Source organism: Nipponia nippon, unplaced genomic scaffold (assembly GCF_047370975.1).
Source record: "Nipponia nippon isolate SJK-2023a ecotype South Korea unplaced genomic scaffold, ASM4737097v1 scaffold_5, whole genome shotgun sequence".
Taxonomy (NCBI): Eukaryota; Metazoa; Chordata; class Aves; order Pelecaniformes; family Threskiornithidae; genus Nipponia; species Nipponia nippon.
Window position 1 is genome coordinate 82,606,886 of NW_028262369.1, and position 24,152 is coordinate 82,631,037.

At 67.5% G+C, this 24,152-nt stretch overlaps 2 protein-coding genes across 5 annotated transcripts in view; both read right to left on the reverse strand.

The window, feature by feature from the left end:
• Nucleotides 1–15,265, reverse strand: part of SPEG (striated muscle enriched protein kinase) — a 39,968-nt gene extending 24,703 nt beyond the window's left edge. Inside the window, exons 1-5 of one of the 4 annotated variants that reach the window (XM_087731914.1) lie at nt 14,379–15,265; nt 3,038–3,077; nt 1,676–1,710; nt 1,153–1,242; nt 708–903 (exon numbers count right to left, since the gene is read on the reverse strand). In XM_087731914.1, coding sequence (XP_087588040.1) covers nt 708–903; nt 1,153–1,242; nt 1,676–1,710; nt 3,038–3,077; nt 14,379–14,787 — 770 coding nt within the window. In that variant the 5' untranslated portion in view covers nt 14,788–15,265. Of the gene's footprint in view, nt 1–521; nt 904–1,152; nt 1,243–1,675; nt 1,711–3,037; nt 3,078–6,476; nt 6,752–14,378 lie in introns of those variants that run through there. The other 3 variants (XM_087731912.1, XM_087731915.1, XM_087731913.1) reach the window with 3 other exon arrangements.
• Nucleotides 15,266–17,337: 2,072 nt separating this feature from the next.
• DES (desmin) lies at nt 17,338–23,051 on the reverse strand. Its single transcript, XM_009462121.2, has 9 exons — nt 22,411–23,051; nt 20,573–20,633; nt 20,275–20,370; nt 20,025–20,186; nt 19,808–19,933; nt 18,864–19,084; nt 18,681–18,730; nt 18,424–18,506; nt 17,338–18,274 (listed from the first exon to the last, which is right to left on the reverse strand). The coding sequence occupies exons 1-9, from the start codon at nt 22,962–22,964 to the stop codon at nt 18,233–18,235; spliced, it is 1,395 nt and encodes a 464-aa protein (XP_009460396.1). The 5' UTR covers nt 22,965–23,051; the 3' UTR covers nt 17,338–18,232.
• Between the last annotated feature and the right edge of the window lie 1,101 nt (nt 23,052–24,152).

Genomic DNA, 24,152 nt, shown 5'->3' on the forward strand with positions numbered 1-24,152 from the left:
GGTGGCAGGGAGGAACGGGGGCTCTGAGCAAGTCAGCAGGTCCTGGGGAGGCAGCATGTCCCTGGCCCCTGCTGCCACCCCTGTGCGGTGGGGACTGCAGGTGGCAGTGCCTTGCCAGCGGGTGTCCCAGGCTGTACTGAACCCCCAGGTCCCCACCCCCCGGGCCACGCAGAGCCCCTGGGGCTGGGTGGGATGGGGGAACACCCACGGCACAGCCTGCGGGTGGGATGCTGCAGCTCGTGCAGCGGTGCAGGGGTTACCCCCAGCCCCAACCTGGCCACAGCAGAAAGGGACCCCACTCCACATGTCCCCCCCTTACCCAAGGGCCTGTACCCCCCTGGCCCAGGTTGCTCCCACCTCCTCACCGGGAATAGGCTGCCTACTGCTCAGAGCGCCCATTCCTCATCCGGGCATGGCGAAGGCAAAGAAAGCCCAGGCGGAGGGGAGAAGATGGCTGCGGGGGTTGGAAGGAGATGGCCCCAGCGAGATGTCCCCTCCGCACGCTTCCCCCTGCTACTTACACGTGGAGCGAGAGCGCCCGTCCTCGGTACAGGCTGAAGGCGCTGCCATAGGGGTCGCTGGCCACTGAAAGGCTATCCTCCGACCCCCAGCTCGTGCCCACCAGATTAGCCCGTGATGCCCGCACCAGTGGCTCCACGCCCAGGTGCCGGACCTCGGCGCCGCGCGGAGTCGGCGCGTTTGCTTGCCTTGGGGTTCCCTGCGGCTGCTGCCAGGCAGCAGGACGAAGGTAGGGTCCCCGTGCGGGGAGGCTGGCGTCCGTCTCCTTCTCCACCACGGTCTGCTGGCTGCCTGACCAGCTGGAGCGCTCCTCTGCCTGCGACAGGGCCAGCACCGAGGTCGGCGTTGTGTTCATGGAGGCGTCCACGAGAGTGTCAGACCCACCTGGAAGGAGAGGGGTGAGCCGACACCAGGTGCCCACAGGGACAAGCCCAGCACCCTACTCGAAGAGGGCTGAGCTGCCATGGGGTGTCCCAAGCAGGCTGCCCCGAGCCCTCTCCCCTTTGCATGGGTGGACCACAGTCCCCCCCTCCCATGGAGACCCCCAAAGCTGGGCCAGCAGAGCCCTTGTGGGGGGGCTGTGCGCGGCAGTTGGTGCCGAGGCTCGGTGCCAGCCGGGTGTCCCCTGCTCACCCGTGGGGGTGCTGAAGGCCGTCTCATCCTGGAGCTCGCTGCGCTGCGTCACCTGGGGATCGCTGGGCTCATCCTCGCCCGTCTCCGAGTCTGGGGAGGGGTGGGGGGAGAACAGGGGGTGAGGGGACACGGGGACAGCAGGCCAGGCTGGCACTGCCCCTTGCAGACCCACCGGCTCCAGAGGCAGGAGAGCAGTGCCCAGGCAGCTCCGGGAGGAGGCAGCGCCGGGGCGGGGGGCATGACCGTGACCTGCAGGGATAAGCTGCCAGCAGGGAAAGGCAGGACCAGGGGTGGGAAAGTCCATCAGGGCAAGGGCAGGCAGGGGAAGGCAGGCAAAGCGGGCAGGAGCGCTGTTAGATGATGGGAGGAAGACGGTGCCGGCAGTGGGAATGCGGCTGGCGGAGGTGGTGTGGGGACAGGGAGGCAGGGCAGGGGGATGATGGCAGCGATGGGGCAGGGTGGCAGGCTGGGGCACAGGGCCCGCTCTAGGGATGGGGCTGGCATCGGGCGGGGGTCTTCCTACCGTAGCTTTGTTTCCTGCAGGAGCGGAAAACTTCGCTTCCATAGGGGCAGCAAGAGAGAGAGAGACATCAACACCCGGTTATCGGCCCGGCCTGCGGAGACGCGGGGGACAGCAGGGAGGCACCTTGTCCCCAGCATCTCCCCGCGCTGCCATGGGGCAGGGACCTGCCAGGGCAGCGCCTGGGTGGGCTGTCCCGGCTCGGAGAGCCTGGCACCCTGTGACGGGCTTCGGGTCCGAGGATGGGGCCAGGACTGGGCGTTTGCCCATCTCAGGATCCCACGAGGGGCACACCATGCCCTGCCCGGCCCCATGGCAGGTGCCAGGTGCCCATGGGGCATGGAAACATGTCTGGCTCCCCCAGACTTCCCCACCGCCTCTCCACTCTGCCCCCATGTTCACCGCACGCCGCTCTGGCACTGCACACAGACCCTCCTTGCACACAGACTGTCCTGCCTGCACAGTGCACAGCACCATCCCCTCCACGTGCCACGGCCACATCCTGCTTGCAGGACAGTCACCTCCTGTCCCCGGAGCTGCTCCATGGGCTGGCCTCACCGCCGCAGCACCTGCACATCCCCGTGCTCTGCGGGGCACTGCAGCTTGAGGCCAGACCCCCCAGCCTGTGCCCCAGCTGGGTGCTCCTGGAGGTGCTGGGGCACGCGGACATGTGTGTCCATGTGCAAGCACCCTCCCTCTGGCACATACACGTGCATCTCCTACCCCACCGGTGGCAAGTGCTGCGCGATACAGCCATGCCCCAGAGCACAGCCCCAGTTGATAAAGCAGGGATGCTCGGGGTAGAGCATCAGTGAGAGCCCCCCCACGGGCAGGACGCAGGCAGGCCAGATCAGTGCCACCCTAACACCTAACACCCAGGAAAGCCGAAGTCATGCAGCCAGGGAGGGCCAACCTTTCCTTCCCACCACTGCTCAAGCCCTCGCAAGCTGCCGCAACAGACCCCTGTGGCAAGGAACACGTCCCCTGCCCCACCACTGCTCCCCTCCGCTGCACTGCCACAGGGTGATGGGGGGCCATGCTGCCCCCCCCTACTCCAAGCCACCCCTCCGCAGCCCGGCACACTGCCAGCTGCCCCATGCACTCCACCATACCAGGCTCCCCAGCCCGGCCATGACAGCCTGGCAGTCCCCAAGGAACCAGAGCTGCGGGGCCAGGAGGAGCCTGGCCTCGTGGGGGACACCGGGAGTCCCTGGCTGACCGGGACCCTGTTTTGGGGCTGGCAAGCTGCAGCCCATCCCTGCCCAGCCTCTGCTCGCTGCCCCCCTGGGCATGGCGGTGGGGCTGGACCCCATCCCAGCGCGCTCAGGGCGGCGGGGGGAGCCGGGTCCTGGTAACTCAACGCACCATGCGTGAAGCGCCCGAAGCGCCGCGAGTGGCCGGTCTTCTGCAAAGGAAAAGAGAAGAGAGCGTTACCCACGGCACGGTGCCACGCGCCTGCTCACGCGTGCACGCACGCTGCTGGCACAGCATACCCGCGCCCATCCATCCCATCAGGGCACCGCTCACACCCACAATTGCTCACACACCGGCACAGCACGCGTGGTGCCGCTCACACCCTCCTGCTGGCAGGGCACACCCAGCACCGCTCACACACATACCCCCGGCTGCACGCCCACGGGGTACCCACAGGCACACGCCCCCGGGGTACCCACCGGCACACACTCCCAGGCACACACCCCCGCGCTCACAGCCGTGGATGGGTGTAGGTGGACACGTGTAGCACATGCCCAGCCGTGCACACACACACTCACATGCACACATATCCCTTGGTGATGGCACTGTGCACCCCAGCCCTGCGCCACTGCCCGTGCCCAGTGGGTGATACCATGCACCCCAGCCCTATGCTGCTGCCCGTGCCCGGGGAGCAACAGCCCTGGGCAGCACAACTGCCCCGGCACTGCTGCCTGCAGCCAGCACCGCCTGCAGCAAGGTCTTTGCCTGGGCGGGTGCCCAAATGCTCCGCAGCCCCTTCAAAGCCACCTCCCGCGCCAGCATGGGGACCGGGCCAGCAAAGCATCTTCCAGGCACTGGCCCAGACACCGCCACGGGCACCGGCCCAGCACGGGGACAGCATCCCCCATCCCCGGCGGAGGCCATGCCAGCTGCGAGAGAGGCTGCCTGGCACAAGCAGCATGGGACCAGCCCGTCTGCGTGGGGCTGGAGGCGTGGGAGCCACGCTCACCCACACTGTCTGGGCAGGCAGGCAGGACCTGAGCACGGGGTGGAGGCGCTGGGAGCTCGCTGCCAGCTCGGCTGCCCTCTGCGCCGCAGCCCAGGGCCAGGCACCCACTTGCCAAGGGAGGGACCAGCCGAGGGCGAGCCGGCTGCCAGGCCTGGCGTGCGTCGCCGCCATCTCCCAGGGAAGCTGAGGGATGGGGTGATCTCCAAGGCAGGCAGGAGCGGGGATGCAGGGTGCAGACAGGCAGGGTTGGGCTGCCAGGACTGAGCATCCTTCCCAGCCAGTCTGGGTGACGGGGTCTCCCCAGGACATTGACACCCCATGCCCTGTCTCCCCAGCGTGGAGCCCAGGGCTGGACAACCCAGCTTTCTTGAAGCCCTTCACTCTGCCAGGCCCTCCTGCCTCCCCACAGCTCCCAGGCAGGGTCACAGACAGACGGCCCCCAGGGACAGCCAGCCCTGGGGACAGCCAACCCCGGGGACAGCCAGCCAGGCATGGCCAGCAGTTAGTTGCCCTTGGAAGGGCAGCAGGCTTATTTCACACACCTCAAAGCCGCTGCCACTGCAGCGGCAGCCCCTGCTTGTGGGCAGCACTCGGGGTCTCCCGTGTGCCCCCTGCCTGCATGCAGTGCTGGCCAGAGGGCAGCGGCTGCACGAGACACATTTGTATTCAGGCTGAGCCAGGCTTCACCTCCCCTCCTCGGCTGACTGTGCTCGTTCTGGCTGGCAGCCCGTCTTCCAGGCCAGGGAAAGATAGATGAGTGATTAACTGCACCATCGGCGGATAATTCCCCCATTAAAAAATGAAAATGCAATTGAGTGCCATTATCGGGTGCTCTTGTGGCTTCCCCAGGGACTGGCGCCATCAGCTCCCCATCAAATATGGTGGCAGCACCCAGTGGGCCTGGGCTGGGCTCCATCGCCCAGAGCTATGGGGTGGCTGAGCCCCCTCCCCTCTGCCCTGCAACAGGTCCCCGTGGGATTGGGGCACCCTGCAGCCCAGACCCACCTCGGGCGCAGCACCCCCCCACTGCTCGGCAGCGAGCAAGTGATGCAGGGTCCCCCCCGAGCAAGAAGGTGGAAAGGGGGCAGGAGCACCTTGGGGCTCACTGTGGGGCTAGGGCCTGGGCGAAGGGGCCAGCCGGAGAGCAGGGTTTGTGCTCCCTGCCTGGGATTTCATTTGCACCCTGGGAAAAGGAGTGGGGGAGTGCCAGGAGCCTGCTCTGTGCCCACCCAGCCCAGGGTGGGGAGAAGGGCTGGCTGGGATCAGCGCCATGGGGCAGCCGGGTGAGAGCTGGCGCTGCCTCCTTTCCCCGTGCCAGGCACAGATCCACCCTGCCTGGGCCAGGGTCCTGCACTGGCCCTGGGCCTGGCACGGGGCATCCCTAGCCATGGCCATGGGGCCAAGGGGAGTCAGGGGGTAGAAGGGGCTCCTGGGGCCGCAGAGCACAGCCCGTGCTGCCTGCCACCGCCTGGCACGTGGAGCCCAGCACCACATGGCTCTGGTGCCACTGGTGCAAAGACAGGCAGACAGGGAGCAGGGACAGGCTGAGGTGGGGAGGCAGTGGGTGGCTTGCCTGGTGTGGAAGGACAGAGGCTGTGGGTGTCCCCATACCCCCATGCTCAGCCAGTGGAGCAGGACCCTGCCCCACCACACGGGCAAGCCCCTGGGCTTGCTGCCCCCAAGGGCAGATGGGGCAGCCAGGCAGCACCACCCACCCTGCCCCAGAGGGACCCCCCCGCCTGGCTCCCAGCCTCCCTGGGGACCTGTGTCCCCCGGCATATCCCACACCCCTGGGAAGGGGCTGTGGGTGACAGCCCCTCCCCAGCCCCTGCTGGGCCACCAGGCAGGGTGACAGCAGCGAGACTACGTGCCCGCGCTGGGTGGAGCAACGGGGTGGGCTTGTGCACCCCGGGGGAGCCAGGGGCAGGGGGCTTCCTGGAAGGATGCCCCCCATCCTCCACTCCCCGCCGAGGCCAAGTGACGTCCTTGTTCCTTGCTCGGCAGCGGAGCGTGCGGCGGGGCCCGCGGAGGAGCTGTGCCTGTGCCAGCCATGCTCCTGACGCGGAGGGGATGACGCAGGCAAAGCCTTGTCTCCAGCTCTGTGACCACCGGCAGCGGGGCTGGAGGGAGCCATGAAGCAGCCTCCATTTGCTGCCCCGGCTCCAGAGGGCAGAGGGAGGAGGCTGTGGCATGGGGGGAAGCCCCCGGCGGGGGTCCCAGCCCTGCTGCTGGCACAGGCGGTGCTGAGCACCTGCCCTCTGCCCCTCCTGCCCGGGCTGGCGAGGACAGGCAGGCAGCTGGCGGCTCTGCAAGCGGGGCTGGAGCCGGCGATGGGAGAAGCCCTGGGGAGCCCCGGGTGGCAGCGGCAGGGCCGGAGGAACACCCTCATCCTCATCCTCATCCCCATCCCCATCCCCATCCCCATCTCCATCCCCATGCCCATCCCTATCCCCATCCCCATGCCCATCCCTATCCCCATCCCCATCCCCATCCCCATTCCCATTCCCATCCCCATCCCCATCCCCATCCCGATGCGCTCCCGCTCCCCGGCACTGCCCCCTCCTCCCGGCAACCCCCGGCGCGGCAGCCCGGAGCCCTTACCTGGAAACGCTTCTTCACCCAGATCTTCTTCATGCTTCTGCAGAGCCCCGCTGGCCCGGTCACACCGGCTCAGGCCCGGCAGGACGCCAGCCCGCTCCCGGCGGGGTCCCCGCTGTCAGCACGCCGGGGGGGCGAGCGATGCTCCGAGCATCCTCCGCCGCCGGCAGCCGGGGACGGCGGAGGGAGAGGAAGGGGCTCGCCAGGTTGGGCTCCCGGGAGGGCTGGAGCTGTGAGCATGAAGCATCACTGGAGTGCTCCTCCCTCCATCCTTCCCCCGCCTGCCTCCGCCTCCGCCTCCCCGCCAGCCCTGGCACACAGTGACAGCGGCGGGGGACGGGCAGGGCACAGGTGGCGGGGGGCGAGGGCAGCCGCGGGGCGGGGGGGGCCGCGGCTGGGGCGGGCACACGTCCTCCCCCCCGCTGGCTTTGGCTCCACGGCACCCAGGGGCCCGAGCCCCCGGCCCAGCAATGCGGCTGCACCGCTGCCCCCTGCCACCGGTCCGTCCTGCCCCGCCGCCCGGGGCAGGGGCTGCTCTTCTCTCCCGTGCTCAGCACCGCGGCTCCCACACGCACCCCGACGGGGACAGGAATAACACAACACACCACGCCAGCGCTGCGCACCCTGTCCTCCGCTCACCGCCCCCGAAGTGCCCCCCAACCAGGGCAGCTCCACCGCCACAGCCCTGCACGCAGCAGCACAGACGCAGCGTGCCATGGCACTGCCCAGCCAAAATCCAGGCTCACCAGCACTCTGCCAGCCTCCGCTCAGTCCCCCACATCCTCCAGCCATCGGCGATGCAGAAAGGTCCCCTTACCAAGACACGGGTGTGTGTCCCAGCACCGCTGACCCGCCTGCATGCAAATGAGAGCTAATATGGGCACAGTCCTTCACAGCAGCCCCCCGGCACTGCCCATGCCACCACATGAGCCCCCCTTGCGAACCACACAGCCTCCAGCCCCAGGCACCCAGTGCTGTAAGGCAGACCTTGCACCCTGCTCCGCAGGTGCCTCAGACCCACGCGGGATGGCAGGGCTGGACTGCTCAGCCCTGGGCTAGCATCACTGCTTTGTGGCTGGTGGGGATGCAAGCTTGACCTGGCGAGGTAGGCCATCGTCCCCGTCCATGTTGCGTGACACAGCCAAGACCTCCCCTCGTGCTGGGGCGAGGACCCGCGGCACAGCCCAGGTCAGGACTGGGTGTCCAGGACTGAGCTGCGATGGGGCTCCCGGGGTGTGGGCAGAAGCTGTGGGTGGGGGTCCCTGGTGGGGCTGGTCAGGGCCATTACGACCTACTAGTGCTCCTGGGGTGCTGGCACAACCCCAGCATGCCCTCCACAGCCGAGTGTCCCCAGCCCTGCTGGCCTGTCCCTGTTCCCTGGGTGACACTGCAAATAAGCCGGAGGGGCAGTCCCAGCCCCACAGCCTCAGCGGGGTCTTTCCTGCCTGCCGTGCCCCCCACAGCTCTCGGTGCCCTGCATCACCAGCTCACCAAGCCGTGGAGGCCCGCAGCACCCATCAGCCCCCTTTCCAGGCTCCTGGAGAAGCTGCCAAGGTCCCAGCCCCACCGGCTGTCCGCACTGCCCACTCCCACTGCAGAGCATCCGTGGGGACGCTGCTGGAGGCCTCCCCACCCAGCGCTTGTCCCCATGCTGCTCACCTGTCCCCTGGGGAGCTGGCCGCCCCACGCGGGGCTGCACACAGGCATCACGCTCCCCACGAAGCTTGGCAGCTCCAGCAGCTTTTCTCTGCTTCCCCTCCCAGCCCATGACTCCCAACGTGAGGCTTTTCATGGCTCCATAATAACTTGCAAATTACCCAGTACAAAAGGAGCTGTTTATACAACATTTCTGACAGTCCCACAATTCGAGTGATGCTGCGGGGTTTCCGTGGAGACCCCGCACGTCAGGCGGGTCCCACGAATGCCAGAGCTGGCACTAAGGGAATCTCCTGTCAGAGCCAGAGGACTCTGCTGGGCCCCCCAGTCCTGGGTGGGGACAGAGGTGGGTACCCCTGAGCCAGGGCTGGGTAAAGGGGTGGGCTGTGGGGCTCATGTCTGCCAGGGTCCCTGCACCCAGGGTCTCCCTGCCAGGTGCTGTCACCCAGGCTATGCATGCCTATGGTCCTGCCGCAGACCTGCACAGCCCGTGCCTTTTTTTCACACTCAAGTGGGACAAAAGCCTGATCAGGGATGCCAGGAAGGAGCACCAAGGCTTGGGCTTGGCACGCGGTGGTGCCAGGGCAAGGGTGCTGCCACTACAGCACCTGCAGAGACAGCCCCAGCGCTGGCCCCAGGGAGGGACCACATGTGCCCTGCCAAAATGCAGTCATTTGGGTATCCCCTGACTGCCACGTCTGCTGCCCCATCAGCCATGGCTCCCGGCTGGCCGGGCACACAGCCTTTCCCTGCGACTGTGGCTCTGCCGCTCAGCCATCCCTCAGCAAAAGCCCCAGGGGCGGTTCTGCGCTGCCCTAGAGATGCTGCACCCTGGGAGCAGCTGGGTCACTTCTGAGGGGCTGCGCCTGCTGCGGGGCCCAAAAGTCCTCTCCAGAGGCAGCGGCACCTGCAAATCCCCCTGCAAGGGCAAAGCCAGAGTCCTTGCAGGTGCCTGGTGGGAGGTGAGGGCAGCCTGCACCCAGGGCGGCCCCTCTGCCCTGCCCTAGCCCGGGGGCAGCCCTGGCACTGCCCTACTCCTCTGCAGGACAGCGACACGGGGCAGGGGACGGGGGCCAGCGTCGCAGTGGCATGGACAAGGGGCAGAGCTGGAGCAGGTGGGCCCATTGCCACCCAGCTCCAGCTTCGCCTGCTGGACACACACCGGCCCCGAGCAAAGCAGATAGCAAACACTGCCTCAAAATGCAGCATCAATTCTGGTGCTCAGAGAGCAGCGGCTCCCCACACCGTGCTGGGCCTCCCTGGCAGCTCTGCACAGATCCTGCCCCTGCACATCAGCACCGGCTGGGCACCGGCCACCCGGCCCTGGCCATCAGCCCCCTTGTCTCGGTGCTTGAATAATTGATGGCGGCGGGTGCATGCAGCCGTCTCGGGTAGGAGGAGGTCTGGGCATGAATCTTTCATGTGTTTGTGCCTCCTTGGAGCTGCTGGGGACGGTCTGCGGGAGGTGGGGATGCACTGGGAGCCTGGGTAGGCAGGGACCATCCCCAGCCCTGTCCCCAGGGGGAAATAAATGCAGCGGGATGGCCCTCGTCACAGGGCAGGGGAGCACCACAGCAGCTTTCTGGCCCTGGGGAAGAGCAATGCGCTGCTGTGACCCCTCTCCCGAGGGCCAGGGACACCCCAGGTGCCCTCCCCAGCATCACCTCCCCTTGCCATCACTAGAAGGATGCCCAGGCACACAGTGCCCACTGCAGGTGGAGGACGCGGGGACACAGGACAGCAATGTGACCTTGGCTCCAGGTGCCTGGGCACGGAGCAGGATGGCAGGAGGCATTTTGTCCCTGCCCTGCCAGCCCCGCTCCCAGCATCCCCCCTGCCTGGGGCTGAGGGGCTGCAAGCAGAGGGTGAGGGGGAAGCAGACAAGAGTGCAGGCAGCAGGGCAGAAGCAGCTAGCCCCTTCCCGGTGCCACCGTGCCCGGGCACAAGCCAGCAACCCGGTGTCGGGAGGCAGAAGGGGCACGGGGAGCGCTGGGCAGCCCCAGGAGGAGAAAGAGGCTGTCGCCCCATCACGCAGCCCCAAGCGGCGGTGCTATATTTACCCGCCTGCAGGCCTGGGTCCCAGCCTCTCGCCTGTAACACAAGCCCTGCAGCCCGCCAGAATCCGAGGGGACGGCACATTCCTCAGCAAAAATAGCCCCCTGGGCAGCAGGCGAGAGGGCAGGGGTGGAGGTGACTGACTGGACAGCTGCACCCACCGCTCCGCTCACCAGGGAGCAGCCCTCCCGGTCTGCAGCGCCCCGGGACGGGGGCCCGCTACGCGTGGCCACCACGCCAGCCCCCTGCCCAGGTGTCTGGGGGCAGAGCTGGGAGCTCGGGTCCCCGGCAGCTGCCCGTGGGCTGGCCCCGGTGCCACCCTCAGGGCCAAGGAACGGACACAGCCCCAGGGTGCATGGCTGGGCTTGGGGACTGGTGGCTGCACAGCCAGCCCACCCGCCGGCCCTGCTGGCTGCGGGCATCCTGAGGGCCAGGTCCAGCCCCGTCCCCCCTGCACTGCCCAGCCCCAGGGACCTGTCCCTGCATCAGCTAAGACCAGCACCCGGGGTGGCACAGCCAGGCACGGTGCCCACCCCACGGTGGGGCATGGCAGCCTTGCTGCATCCCAAGCTCCTCCAAGATGCTGCTGTGCCCCGGGGCTGGGGGGCAGCCAGAGGCAGCAAGGGGAAACTGAGACAGCCCCAGAGAGTCCCACAGGAGGGAGGAGGTGGCAAAGGGAGGCTTTAGGTCCCGCTCAGTCCCTGAGCAGGGCTGGCAGGGGCTCCAGAGGGAAGGGGCAGTTGGCATTAAATATGGGCATGGTGCTGCAAAGCAAGGGACTAAAATTAGGCACTGAGATAAATGGACAGAGGTGCTGAGCCACCAGGAACACTGTCAGCGCAGCCATACCCACCAGGGTGCCATTGCCATCGCCGTGCACCACCAGCTGCAAAAGCACGCCCACGCTGCCCCGCTGTAACTCTGGGCCGGACGGGAAGGGGCCCTGCAGGGCCACCACGCACAGGCAGCTCCTGCCCCCTTCCCTGCCCTCAAATCCAGGCGGGTGCAGGCTGTTCCCTGGGCAGAGGAAAGGTTCCAAGACGGTTTGATTGCTGAGTGCAGGTGGAGGCGAGCGGAGCAAGACCCTGCACTGGGAGCCTAAGACGGACACATCCAACCTTGAAACAAGAAGCAGACCCTGCGGGGAGGATCAGGCAGCACTGGCACTGCGAGGGAGGGCTGGGCTCTAAAAGGAGATTAGCTCGGGTTCTTAAGAGGTGATTTAATCTGGTTTACGGGGAAAAAATTCAGGAGATGCAGCTGAGAGGTGATACAGGCTTTAGCGAGCCTGGGGGCGATGGAGACGTGGTGGGGACCAGGGCTGGCTGGGAGGGTCTGGAGGGTCCCTGGATGGACCTGGGAAGCCCCTGGACCAGCCTGGTGCTGGTGTGAGAAGGGCCAATGCACCCCACCTGCTCCCGTGGAGCAGGGCACAAGGGAGAACCTGCAGCAGGAGAGGGGCAGAGCGGTGGGACACAGCAGGGACGGCGTGCCCCTGGGAGCCTCTGCGCCCGGCTGCCTGGCCAGACCCACATGTGCTCTCCCCGCTCCCCACACCAGGCACTGACGCACTCGGGGGACCTGGGAGAAGAGCAGGAGAAAATCATTAGTGGGATGGAGCGACAGATTCAGGGCAAGGGATTAGAGGAGCTAAATCGGGCTCGTGCGAGCAAGGGGGAATGCTGAGCTGGAGCAGGAGGAGCTGCCGGGGCCGAGCGTGGAGCTGGGCAGCACAGAGTCCCCCCACCCCACCAGCAGCGACCTGAGCCACCTTGGGAAGAGCTGATGCTGGCCCCACAGAGAGCTGCAGCCTGGCCCGTGCGCCGGGGAGAGAAGGTGGAGGACCGGGCTCTGGGCCCACCGGAGACCATGACCCGTCAGAGGCAAGCGGAGCAAGGGCACCCCAATACCTCCAGACACTGGGGGCCGGGACCCCGAGCCCAGAGAAAGACCTTATCCTGCCCGGGGACCTTGCACACATCCCCCTTGCCCTGTAACTGGCCGATGACCCAGCTCACAGGGCTCCCCAGGGAGCAAGGATGGGGTGTTCCTGCCTGGCACAGGGACGACACAGACACCAGTGGCACTTCCATGGTCCCTGGAAAGCTGAGTCTCGGCAGGGAGCACGGGTTGCCCCTGAGCAGCCAGGGACTCCATGCTGGAGGCTGGCGAGCCACAGCACACGTCCTGGCAGGGTATCAGGGCAGGCGGGTGCAGAGCAGTGGCACGGCTCCTCCATTTCGCACGATGACCTGTCTCACCGCTCAGCTGCCAGCATGGAGAAAATGGCCTCGGGGTAACAACACTGAACAACCAGAGCCCTGCAACGGGGCCAGGCGGTAGGGCTGGACCCCCCACCACATCCCATCACCTCCACACCAGCACCCTTCTCCAGCACCCAGCAGGACACGGTGCTCCCTGTGCACTGCTGCTGCACACTGCAGAAATCATTCTGCCCTGGGGCAAGGGCAAAGCCACACCAGGGGCTGCCACGCTCGTCGCCCAGCCTGGTGCCCTGGAGCCTGGGTGGCTCCCGAGGCACCTCTGTCTGGGACCGGCTTTTTGCTCGATGGCGGTGCACCCATGGCCAAGCACCTGCCAGGAGGAATGCCCGGGGCAGGGTGACATTCACCCTGAGCATTAGGCAATTCTGGTTGCTCCGTCCCTCCCTCAGTTGCTCCAGAAAGGCAGCAGCGAGGGCCGGCAGCTGGGAATCGGGAGCAGGGACGAGTGCGTCAGCACTACAGGAACGGGCACCTGGGGAAATCAGGCGGTGCTGCACCGCTGGGCAGAGGCGGGGGGCGCGGGCCGGCGGTGCCATGGACAGGTGCTGCTGCACACTGGAGTGTGAGAACAGGGTCTCCCCCTGCCCTCAGCCCCACAGGACAGGCTGCTCTCGCCCTGTGGGGCAGTGCACGTCTCCCACTCTCTCTGTACACTCAGCGCCATGCATCCGACTGCACAGTGCCATGGTCCCCAAAGGTGCAATGCACAGTGACCCCGCGCAGACCCGCTGCAGGGCAGGACCCCTCCTGCACACTTCTCTGCTCCCCCTCTCCCCCCACCAGGCCCACGAGCACCACATGCACCTTCCTCCACCCTCCAAACACCACTCCTCCAGCCTCCCAGCTCACACAGAGCAACACCTCCTCTTCCTCCATTGCTCCCCTTCAGCACTGCAAAGGGTCCTTCTGCCCCCCACTGCCACCCAGTCCCCCCCTCAAGGCGCAGCATCTCCAGCATGCCTCTCCTGCTGCAAAGCCCCAGGTGCAGCTCCTTCCCTGGAGCTTCGGGGCTCAGCACCGCCTCCCTCGCTCCCTGCCCTCGCTGTCCCCACACAGACAGCACAGCTTGCATCTTTGACCAGTGTCACCAGCCAGCACCACACGCTCCCCAACACCCAGGTCTGCAATGCCCTAGGGAGGTGGCCCCAAACCTGCCTAGCCCCTCTGCAGGATGAGGCTGACCCATGCAAGGACCCACAGCAGCCCCCATGCACTCCCTGTGCACCAGAGCAGCATGCCCGGCTGCTGCACCCAGCGGCGATGAGCAGAGGGGCTGCCATAGGGCTCTAAGGGGCCAGCAAAAGCTGGTTCCACCCCTGCTAATTAACCATCAGGCCACGCCCACTTCAGGGCATTGGCTCCACCCACTTGACAGCCCCACCTCCAGCAGTGTTAGGCTCCTCCCACTGGTCCCAGTTCTCCCAGTGCAGCCCCAGTGCCTGGCACAGCTGTGATGGTGATGCCAGGGGCAGCTCTGCCCACGGGCAACTGGTGCCCGGGGGTGGCTTGTGCAGGGGCACCGGGGGGTACCGGGGACCGTGTCGGCGGTGGCGGAGGGTGGTACCATTGGTGCCGTGCACCCAAGCCCCATCTCTTTCTGTCTCTCTCCTCCTGCCCCAAGCAGGCTTGGCATCACATGCTCCTGACACCTCCATGCCCGGCCCTGGCACCCTGCCTGGCCTGGCAGTGGGTGCTGCAGCCACATGCTTGCTCCAGGCCAGAGAGCTGCCCCGGCACTGCCAGCACCGGGCACCCCAGCCTGCAGTGGGGCACGCGCAGCAAAGCCGAGCCCTGGCTGGTGCCATGCATGCGCTGCAGTGGGAGCCTGCAAAGCACTGCTGCCATCCTCAGCAAACCCGTGCCCACGGCTGTGCCGGCACAGCCGTGCCAGTGGCCACGCCGCCCTTACCTTCCATGTCAATGATGGCCAGCACGGCGCTGGTCATGGCCTCTCCCCGCTCGTTCTCAGCGATGCAGGTGTACACGCCGGCATCTTCCTTCTTGCTATCCCGGATCCAGAGGGTCCCGTACTCCTCCTCACGTGGGGCCAGCAGCTCCTCGTTTCGGTACCAGCGGAGGCTGGGCTGGGGGTTGCCCACTGCCACCACCCGCAGCCGGATGTCGCAGCCAGTGCCGATTGCCGCATTCTTCAGCTTCCGTGCAAAAAATGGTGCCACCGGGCGAGCTGGGCCCTCCTCGGGTGCCCCCGGCTCCGCCGTGACCTTGGCGCGCTTCGGGGGGATGCCAGGGCTCGGCGGGGCTGCTCGTGGCTCCCCACCGGCCCTACTCGTGCCGCCGCGTCCCTGTGCTCGGTGCATGGTCTGTAGCTCCCCTGCCCACGCCCGCGACACTCGCCGCCCCGGGCCGGCAGCACCGTGACCCTCTTCTTCCCCTGCCCGCAGCCCGGGGGTGCTGGGTGCCTGCCAGGTGTGCTGGGGCAGAGGTGGCCCCCCGGTCCAGGTGCTGTCCGGTTCGGTGCCTCCCCCCCGCCGGCTGCAGCCCCGAAGGTCGCAGCGCCGTGGGCAAGCGAGGGGCTATTTTTAGGCAGGGGCTCGGGTTGCTGCTTGCCGAGCCACCACTCACCGAGCGCCCGGTGCAGTGCGGCACCCACACCCCATGCTCCGCTTCGACCCTGAGCCTGCCCAGCGCCTCGGCACCTGCTCCTCCGCCGGCCTGGGTGTGAGTCCCGCGGGTGCCGGCCGCTCGCTGAGCCGTCCCGGCGCTGGGGCCGTGGCGTCCCCCCCCTCGCCCGTCCTGTCCTGCGCGGCCCCTGGCGAGCTGCGCTCCCTCTGCCCCCTCTCCCGAAGTGGCAGCTGCCTCTGATATGTCACATTCCTTGGCCGGGCTCCCCCTCTCCGCGCCCGCCGCCCCGGTCCTGCAGCCCAGCTCCGCTTGCAAAGATAGAAAGGGGCCAGCACCTTTCCATATTAGCAGCGAGGCTCGGGGGGGACCCAACCTTCCTCCCCCCCTTCCCCTTCTCTGGCAGTGACACCGGATCGGGACAGAGAGACCCTGGTGGCATGTGGAGGGAAAGGACACCGTCATGCTTCCTGCAACGCGAGACCCCGGGCAGGAGCCAGCCCCGCAGGGCCCCTTTGCCCCATCCCAGGCAGGCAGCAGGGGGAGGGACCCCTGCATCCCTGCTTACCCCAAATCCAAACACAGCGAAACCTCATTTCTCTCACCGAGCACCTTGCCTCACTGCCCTGGGCAGTGTGGGTCCCAGCCAGCCACCCATTCAAGCCCTGCTTGGAGCAGGAGCACCCTGCTGTTTGGGTTTGGGGTGCCCCATGAGAGCTCCCACACACTGCGCTCCACGCAGCGAATGACCAGGGACCGCCTGTGCCTCATGCTGCCTCGCCACCCCCGGGCAAGGCAGGGCTTCCCCGGCTCCCAGCGCGATGGCACACGTCTCGGCACCTGGCCCTGGCCGCCCTCGCCGGGGGCTGTAAATCTGGGTGAGCAGAACGCAAGCGACACAGCACGCTGCTTCCCGGCTGCAGACCAGCTCCCGACACGGCACGCTGCTTCCCGGCTGCAGACCAGCTCCACCGGCTTTGGCCCAAGGGTGCCTGCATCAGTGGAGCATCACCGGCGAGGAGAAGATCCCAGGATCCCTCCGGCTTGGGTGGCTGGGGCAGGCGGGAGCGGCATGCCCTGCTAGACCCACAGCCAGGCTGCAGAGCAGCTGAGCAAGCCCCAGGGTCTCTGGGGGCTGGGGGAGAAGCCCATGAGAGGCTTGGGGGGCTCTTCCCTGCCTGTGCTGCCCTGCGGGCAAAGGGCTGCTCTGTGCCCTGCCTGTCCCCCCCAGTCCCAGGGGCAGAGCCCTGGCCCAGCCAGCCTGGGTGGGGCAGGGAGGGAGGTGTTGTCCCTCCCCAGGGCAAGCCCTGGGGACTGTCCTCGATGTCACAGGGCCACCTGCTGGAGACAGCCCTTGAGATCCAACACCCCCGCCCCTCCGGGCCCTGGCCGGTCCCGCAGCCAAAACTGGGGTTCGCCATGCTGGCCTCTCCATCAGGGACCCCCCAGCCCCGTCCCCATTGCTTGCAGCAGCACCTGCCTTGCTCCTAAAAATGCCACCTCCTGCCAAGCCCACTGCCCTCCCAGGGCTCTGCTGCCTGGCAGCGGGGTGCGGACCCTCCAACACCTCCCGGGGCAGAGCAGCCCTGAATCTCTCTCCCCCGTGGGATGCTCGACTCTGGGTTCCCCGGCTGCATCCCCCATCACTGGGGTGAAGGAGCTGAAGCCAAGACCCCCACACCCTGACCACAGGGAGGGGGGCACATGTGTTGGGGGGAGAGGGCGTAGGGGGCAGGTTGAGGCTGGAGGTTGAGCCTGGGGCAGGGGCAGGTGTGGGGTGGTGGGGCTGATGCCTGTGGGGTGCCGGGGAGGAGGTGGATTTGGGATGAGGGGGGCTCTGCTTGCAGGTCGGTGGCAATGGCGGGGAGGGTTGGCGAGGTCCCAGGCAGGTGTGGGTCTGAGGCAGGGCTGGCCCGGGTGAGGGCAGAAAGGGGGCGGCTGTGGGGCTGAGAGCCACCCGGGCCATGGTGTGAGGCCCTGGGTGGATGGGGGGGACAAGGGACGGTCACCCAGAGCCCCTCCAAACCTGCTCACACTGCCCCCAGCCCCAGCAGGGCTCCCCCACCCAGCGCAACTGGGAAACCCACCACCACAGGCAGCAAAGTGCTCTGGGGCACCTTCAGTGTGAGGGACACACATGTTTTGGGGGGACCAGCAGCCTAGGGATAAGACGGCTCGGGGGGCTGCTGGCCCCCCCATCCACCCTCGCCCGTGCGATGCCCCCCCGGGTGCCGCCTCCCCACCACCCCATCCCATCCCTGCCCCAGAGATGCGCCAGGAGGAAGGGGTTGATGCTCCGCTGTTTATTTCAGCCGCCTGAAGAGTCACGTAGACGCGGTAGGGTGGGGGTGCGGTGGGGCGAGGGGTGGGGACGCCTGCCCTGGCCCCCGGGCCTCTCTCTGGCTCCTCTCCTTCTCTCCCCCCTCTCTCCCACTCACTCACTCCTCCTCTCTCCTGTGTCCACCTACGGGTACCCTCTCGGCTCACGAGCCTGGCCCCGCGCAGCCTCCTGCTGCTGGGGGTCCCCGCAATGGGGGGGACGGGCGCTGCCCTCCTCTGCCCCATGGGGCTGCCTCTCGGGCCGGGGGGAGAGCAAGGCCCCAGCCCCCCCGGGCCGGGGGGGGGATGCAGGTTGGGAGCACCCTGGCTCCGAGCCAGGCGGAGAATGGGGGGGGGCTCAGCCCGGACCCCGCTTCTCCCCATCCCCGGCATCGCCACCGTGCACCCGGAGAAGTGCCAGCTGCGGGGAGGCTGGCGGTGCCGGTGTGGGGGTGACGGGTCCCTGCTCCCGCAGGACGAACCCCGAGCCCGTGCCCGGCGCGGGGAGGGGTCTGCGGGGGGATCCAGAACCCGCTGCTGGGACCGTCCGGCTCTCCGGGGAGCTGGCCCAGGCCACCACCTGCTCCCCCCAGCCCCTCCTGCCTGTCCCCTCCCTCCCTCCTGCCACCCCCCCGGCCCGGGCCTGATCCTGACGCTGGCATTGCCGCTGCAAAGCTGCAAAAGCAGAGCGAGCCTTCCGAAGCTGAAGGAGAGAGCCCGGGGGTTGCGGGGGGCCCAGAGGTGGCTGCGCGGGGGGGACCCCTTGGGCAGTGCCGGGGGGCGAGGTGGGGGACAGGAGGGGGGCTTGGCGGCAGGACGGAGGCAGGGACAGAAGGTGCCAGTGGGCTGCCAGAGCAGCCTCCTCTACAGTACTTCATGCTGCTGCTGGGTCGCCTCGCTCACCACCTGCCCGGAGAGAGGCACCGTGAGATGCCATGCTGCACCAGCACCGGAGCCCCATGCCATGCCAGCACCGGAGCCCCGAGCATGGGGACCGGCACCGTGCTCGGCCCCCCCTGCCTCCCCACCAACCCCCGGTGCTGCCCTGCGCTCACCTCCCCGTCGCGGGTTTCGATGGTTTTGATCATCACGGTCTTTTTGGTGTGCACCTCGGAGCCGCGCTGCTCTGGGCTGGTCTCTGCAGGCGGGAGGACACAGGGGATGGGACCGTGGGGACGTGTGGCATGGGGGCACATCCGTGGGTCCCCAACCTGCCTGCCTGGCTGCAGCCCCCCAGGAAGGAGATTTGCCCCCACCCTGGGGACCTCCAGGGACTCGTCCCAGGCCCCCCTCCTCATGGGGTGATGCTCACCTCGGAAATTGAGTGCGGAGGCGAAGGTCTGGTGCATGGGGATGCTGATCCTGCGGGGACACAGAGGGGAGAGCTCAGCACCAGCCAGCCCCAGCCCTCAGGCAGCTGCTCATGGGGTGGGAGCCCCAAAAAACAGCTGACCCTGCTGGTCCCCCCACCTCATCCTGCCCCCCTGCCGCTCACCGGTTTTCCTCGCCCTCCAGCAGCTTGCGGTATGTGGCGATCTCCACGTCTAGGGCCATCTTGACGTTGAGCAGGTCCTGGTACTCACGCAGGTGCCGGGCCATCTCGTCCTTCAGGTGCCGGATCTCCTCCTCCAGCCGGGCGATGGTGTCCTGGTACCCGCTGGCCTCCCCCGCGAAGCGCTCCTCCATCTCCCGCATCTGGCGCACCAGCGAGTCGTTCTGGGGGGACAGGGGGGTTCAGCAAGGGGGAGACCCGGAGGGGTCAGGGGGCACATGGGGTGGCAGCTGGGGGTGCTGAGGGGGTCCTAGGGACCTGGCAAGGGCCATGGTCAGCCCTGAGCTGGGTCCAGCTGACGTGGGACCATGGTGGGCAGCCGTCACCCTCCATCTGCCCAGCGCTGGGCAGCAGGGTCTGGTGAGGGCAAGCTGGGCAGGTGCTGGACAACCCCAGCACCCTCTGCCCACCTACCCAGGCCCCCAGCAAAGCCATCCTACCCCAGCAGGAGGGCGCGGAGAGGCACGGGAGCACCGGACGGCTGCCCGGGGGTGGCACTGCCAAACTGGTGGCTGCTGGCTGGTTCCTGTAACCGTGACCATGCTGAAGTGGGACTGTGGTGCCCTGTTTGTTTGCAACCACCTTCCCAGCCTGCAACCAGACACCCTGAGCACTGCGCCCGCCTGCCTGGAGCCTCCCGGGCTGGGGCACCTTTTCCAATCTGCGCCTTGACCCCGGGGGCTCTGCCAAAACACCCTGCAGAGGCCCAGACTGCTGCTGGGGGAGGCACGGCCCAAATCTCAGGGACGAGTCCCCCCATGGCAGCAACTCAGAGAGCTGGGAAGAGCCCCCCAACCCAGAGATGTCCCAGAGGTCTCCAAGCAGTCCTGAAGCAGTGGGTCCTTGCATGGAGGCTGGGGGTCTCCCTGACGCTGCCCATGGCTCACCGTGCCCTTGAGGGCATCAATCTCGCAGGTATAGGACTGGATCTGGTGCCGGTACTCCAGCATCTCCTGTTTCGCCTGCCGCAGCGCATCGTTGTTCTTGTTGGCCGCCTGTGTCAGGTCAGACACCTGGGGAGAGGCCAGGGTCAGCGGGCATGGCCACTGGGACGGCCGGGACACACCACGCCAGGGCCAGCCTGGAGCCTGCCGCCTCCCACACCTTGGACTTATACCACTCCTCAGCCTCGGCAATGTTCTTGGCAGCGATGCTCTCGTACTGGGCACGGATGTCCCGCAGTGCAGCCGTCAGGTCAGGCTTGGAGATGTCCATCTCCACCTGGATGTGCTGCTCCTGTAGCTGAGCCTGCAGCTCCCGGATTTCCTGAAGGGACAAGGCAACACCTCAGGGCACCCGCTCCATCGCCTGGCCCCACGGGTGCCCGTGGGAAATGGGGCCGCCCTCCACCTACCTCTTCGTGCACCTTCTTGAGGAAGGCGATCTCCTCCTGCAGGGACTCGATGCGTCTTTCCAGGTCAATGCGTGCCAGCGTGGCCGCGTCCACGTCCTGGGGGGACACAGAGTGAGGGGCAGTGGGGGGGTGATCACCCCTGGGGGCATGGGGGGAGCGCAGGGACCACGCGTTGGGGCTGGAGGGTGCAAAGCTGTGCCAAGGGCCATGCCCCGGTGCTGGGGCCGGGCTGCCAGGTGGAGATGGGGGTGGGAGGGGAGGCGGGGGTCCCACGCCGCATGGTGGGGCAGGTACTCACGGCTCTGAAAGCAGCCAGGTTGTTCTCAGCCTCCTCCTTCAGCTGGATCTCCTCTTGCAGCCTGAGGGCAGAGAGGGGAGGTCAGGGACACCCAGAGGGAGCCCCGTCCCCCGGCAGCGATGTCCCCCCTTGCTGTCCCTGAGCCCAGCATGGCCCGGTGGAAAGACGGCAGATTGTCCTGCATTCCCAGCGGGCAGCGGGAAGGCTGGCGTGGGGCCAGGGGCTCTTCCTCCCATTCCCTATTATAGTCAACGCCAGAGAGAGCACAAAGGCATGAGGTCAGCTCAGTGCCACGCGCGCTGCCCCGGCCCTTATAGGGCAGAGTGGCCAGCAGCCGGGGGGACGGGGTGCAGGATCCGGCACGGGGGCCCAAGGGATGGCCACTGGCTGAGCTGTCCTGGGGACAGCAGGAGGACAGGCGGGTCTCAGCAGTGCTGTGGGATGGGGGTATGGAGCGGGGACTGCTGGGGTGTGAGCCCAAGGTCAGGGCTGGGGAGCTGGGCTGTGCCAGGGGAGAGGGCAGTGCCACGGGCTGCTGGTCAGGCGAAGGCGGCGGGGAAGAGAAGGAGGTGCCCAGGCGGTGCTGGCACACGGGGCGATGGGAACCTGACACCCGTTTGTTCTGCGCCCTGCTCCTCCCCTGACATTCAGGGGTCCTCTGTGCCGCCATCCCTCAGCCTCCCAGCATCAGGGGCTCTGCCCCACCGGCACCCCAGTGCTGGCCGCCTGGGGCAGAGGCTGGGGCTGCGAGGGGGAGGCAGCAGGCTGTGTCACCCCCAGGAGATGGGGACTCAGCGTCCCCGGGGCACAGAGGCCAGGAGGGAAGGCACAGACCAGCATCAGAACAAGCAGCTCTCACCGAGCATCCGCTGCTGCTGCCGGGTGCCACCACGCTGGTCAGTCCTGGGGGGTCACTCAGCCCAGCCGCCCCTCTGGCTATTCCCCCCTGGCCCCAGCCCCCTCCCCGCCACCAGCGAGGCCCGTGGCATCCTTGGGGGTCCCCGCTGCTCCCAGGGCGCCATGGACACCCACAGCAGGCCTGGAGCATCCCTGGCCTGCGGAAGTGTGTCCGCTTCCTCCTCTCCCTCCTTCGCCTCCGGAGCTGGCGGAGCACCCCTCCCGCCCCCCCACCCCGGTCATCCTCCCCCCCGCTTCCGCCTGCCTGGCTGGCTCTGTCCGTCTGTCCATCCTGCAAGGCTCAGTGCACCCATGGGCTGGCCAGCCCTCCCCAGCGTGAGCTGGGATGGGGACCCCGGGGCGGGGGGCACTCCAGCCCCCCAGCTCTGGGGTCCCATGGCATCACAGCCCAGCCTCGGCCCCGCTGCAAGGGAGGGTGCAGGGGACACCCCTGCTGCTGAAGCCGCCCTGCCCACTGGGTGCTGCCTGGGTGCCTGGCAAGGGCTGGCAGCGGCCGTCCGGAGTGCCCTGCTGAGATACCCAGGCTGTGGGCACCTCCCTCACCCTGCCCCATGCCACTGGGCCAGCTGCCCCCCACCTGCCCCACACCGTAGGTCGGGGAGCACCCAGCAGTGGTATACTGGGTCACGGGTGCCCTTCTCCCTCCCAAAACTCATAGCCACCATGCCAGGACCTGGCACTGTCCAAAATGCCCTGCAGGTGGGTGCACCCAGCAAAAGGCATGACCGGGGTGCTCTCCCACCCCAGGGGACAGGGTGAGCGGGACAGAGGAGTGGGGACACAATGAGTACCGAGCATGGGGCACAAGGACAGCAGTGAGCACCCAAGGGGCTGCCAGGGCAAGCTCTGCCACTGCCCATCCCTAGGGATGGAGATGCAGGGATGGACACCCACAGGGGCACGTTGGGGCCCCTCCTCACCTCTGCTTGAGCTTCTGCAGGTCATCCAGCAGGTTGTCGCGCTCGACTTCAACACGAGCCCGCTGGTTGGTGAGCAGGTCCACCTGACGCCGGAGCTCCCGCAGCTCCTCCTCGTACATCTCGGCCACACGGGTGGGCTCCTTGCCCCGCAGGCGGTTCACCTCGGCCACCATGAGGGCATTCTGCTGCTCCAAGAAGCGCACCTTCTCAATGTAGTTGGCAAAGCGGTCGTTGAGCTCCTGCAGCTCCACTTTCTCATTAGTGCGGGTCTGGAGGAACTCCTGGTTCATGGCATCGGCCAGGCTGAAGTCCAGCAGCTCGCCGGCACCTTGGTAGGCACTTTGGTAGGAGCGCAGGGGCGTCACGCGAGTGGTGCGGAAGCTGGACAGGCTGGGGACGGCTGAGGTGCGGGACACCTGGTAGACGCGGGAGGTGACAGAGCTGCCGCTGCTGCCCTTGCCCCCGAAGGAGGCGCGGGAGAAGACCGGGGATCCACCGCCGAAGGTGCGGCGGTAGGAAGAGACCCGCTGGCTGGAGGAGTAGGACTGGCTCATGGCGGCGGCGTGGGGTGGCGAGGCCGGAGCAGGGAGCAGGCGGCGGGGCTGGCGAGCGGCCGGCAGCTCGGCGAGGCGTCGGGAGGGGACCCGCGCTGCCGCTATTTGTATCCTGCTGACATCACTCGCCCCTCCTGCTGCCGGGCAGCTGGGGGATGCTGCTGCGGGGGGGACGGCTGCCAGCCCCCGCCCACCACCCCTCACCTGCCCGCACTGCTGGGCTGCGGACACCCGGGCGGATGATGACAATGCCTGTGGAACCCCGGGCACCCCCAGACCCCACCGGTGTATCAGCCTCCCCCCCGGTCCCCACCGCACTGCCCCATCCCTGGGGGTGTGAAGGGACGAAGGGGGCCATGCTGGTGGTGAACCCCCCAGCACTGCCCAGACCCCCATCAGGGTGCAGTGCCACCCACGGGGGGCCTGGACAGACAGACAGCCAGGGCTGACACCAGGGGCAAAAGAAGGGGACTCAGCCCTTCACACCCTCACTCACCCTTCCTTGAGCCAGATCCCATGCCTGGTGGCCACAGTCCCCAAATTGGCCTTGAGCACCCCAAAATGTCCCCGATGGTGCCTTGACCCACCTCACGGCAAGAGCACCAGGCTCAGCTCTCCATGTGGGGCCAGCCTCCAGCCCCCTGACCCAGAGAGGGGGCAAGGAAGGGCCTTCGGGAGGGGGTGATGTGGGGGGGACCCCTGCCCTGAGTGTGCTTGTGCTGACCCACCACCCAAACCCCCCTTTCTGATTCGGGGGGCTGAGAGCCAGCCCGGAGCTGGGTGGTTTTGGGGTGCTGCTGAGTGACCCCGAGCAGGTGCTGGGTCCGGAGCGGTCCCGGTGACGTCACCCCCCAGGTCCTCGCTCAGGCACATTCCTGAAGCAGCAGGCACCCAACCAAAATAGCCTCCCCAGCTCATACGCGTGGGACATACATGGTATTTATAGCCGGGGGAGGCACCCTGTTAACCCTTCTTGCACCAGGCGTACAGAGAGCACAGCTGGACAGGGACCCCGCCCGGAGCAGCCCCAGCCCCTACCTGGTCCCCATCACCCCGAGAGCAGGACAAGGTCCCCAGGTCATCCCGGGGTGCTGCAGGCTCTGCCCTGTCTCCTCAGCCTCCCCCTTGGCCTGGCAATACTTTGGGGAGCAGAAAGCCCAGACCAGCTCCCCAAAACTTCCCACAATG